At 50.9% G+C, this 1,349-nt stretch overlaps 1 protein-coding gene across 1 annotated transcript; it reads right to left on the minus strand.

Moving 5' to 3' along the window:
- Nucleotides 1-10: 10 nt before the first annotated feature.
- On the minus strand, nucleotides 11-1,104 carry LOC108863899 (uncharacterized; the record flags this gene model as incomplete). Its single annotated transcript, XM_018638575.1, has 2 exons — nucleotides 1,042-1,104; nucleotides 11-941 (listed from the first exon to the last, which is right to left on the minus strand). Coding segments are annotated over exons 1-2 (994 nt in total), but the record flags the coding sequence as incomplete, so codon positions are not given.
- Nucleotides 1,105-1,349: the final 245 nt, after the last annotated feature.

Here is a 1,349-nt window from a genome sequence, read left to right on the forward strand (position 1 = left end):
TATCGTGGGCCTCCCGTGAAAGTTGCACTCAGTATGACTCGGCGACCCGGAGGCCCATCGCAATCGTTATCACCGAGCATGTAATCTTGGAGGCCGCGCACGGTGTCGAGTCTCAGATTGTGCTGGTTGTGGCGGACGAAGTTTAGACGGTTCATTTCTATTTTGAGCCAGCTATCGACCATGAATTGTTGCAGAAGTTTTCCAGCAAAGTGCAATGGATTGAAGATTTGATGTCGGGTGAACAGTAGGTATGAATAGTATTCCTTTTGCGTTATTCTATTTCGTCTGGGCGACGTTGAATTCCGCCGTTGCATTTCTGGATGCCACCCATCTTCTCCAGTCGGAAACAGCAGTGGGTAAGTGAGAGGATCGCACAGTTTATCCAAATAACTGATAAGACGAAGGTTGCCGCTGTTCTCGTGAATCATAAGGAATCGATCCCCCGGGATGACATCTTCGTCCCCCACATATACGATGGCAACCTCATTGGCAGAAGCGGCATTGTATCTTCGTTGATCGTCAGTGGAGCTCTGATTGAATACCATACGCACGGGCCGAGAATCGCGACCTTCTGATCGAGCATTGCGGGCTTCATCTTCCACAACCTGTGACATGAGTCGCAAAGCTCGGACGTATGGATTGGACTCTTTCAAGACATTGTGTAAGGAGGCGAATATGTTCTTCTGGCAACTTTGATTCACAGTCCGTCCAGCGAGTTCTTCAGCAGCCGCTCCCGTGTCCATGATTAGAACTTGAGCGCATTGGGCTTGCTGACCTGTCGGCGGTCGAAGTCCTCCGATTGTGTGATAAACTTGACCGTGCACTCGGAAACAATATGGACCAAAACCTTGAGGTATATCCACATGAGCAGCCATTGATGCCATGGCAAGGGCGTTGTTGTAATTCCGTATGTGTAGGCGGAAGTTCTTCGAGTCTCCGTCCTGACCGGTGAAAAGATCGCGTAGAAGTGTGGGAAATTCTCGGAACGGATTGAGGGAGACTTTATCCGACCCAGTGGACACTGATAATTTCTAGCTATGCCTTCTGTGCTTCGTAGACGTTGTGCGACGCTAATAACGTGGATCTGTCTATGATGTGCTGCATCGCCTATGCGTCTGCTTTCAAGTTCGGCAGGGGATAAGCTGGATCGCGTCTCTCTATGTTGCGCAGAGTTAACAGCACGCTGTGCCGCGAGCTGTGTGAGCGAATACCTTTCTCGCGCCCGCCTATGTTGTTGCAGATTGGCGAAGCGCACTATCGCCGCTTCTGTTTTAGTTCGGTTGCTCCGAGCTAGACGCTGCTGGCGAGCATCAGTGGTTCGCGCGGCAGCATCTTGGTCTTCTGTGCGT

The sequence above is a fragment of the Galendromus occidentalis genome, unplaced genomic scaffold, assembly GCF_000255335.2.
Source record: "Galendromus occidentalis unplaced genomic scaffold, Mocc_1.1 scf7180000077097, whole genome shotgun sequence".
Lineage (NCBI taxonomy): Eukaryota > Metazoa > Arthropoda > Arachnida > Mesostigmata > Phytoseiidae > Galendromus > Galendromus occidentalis.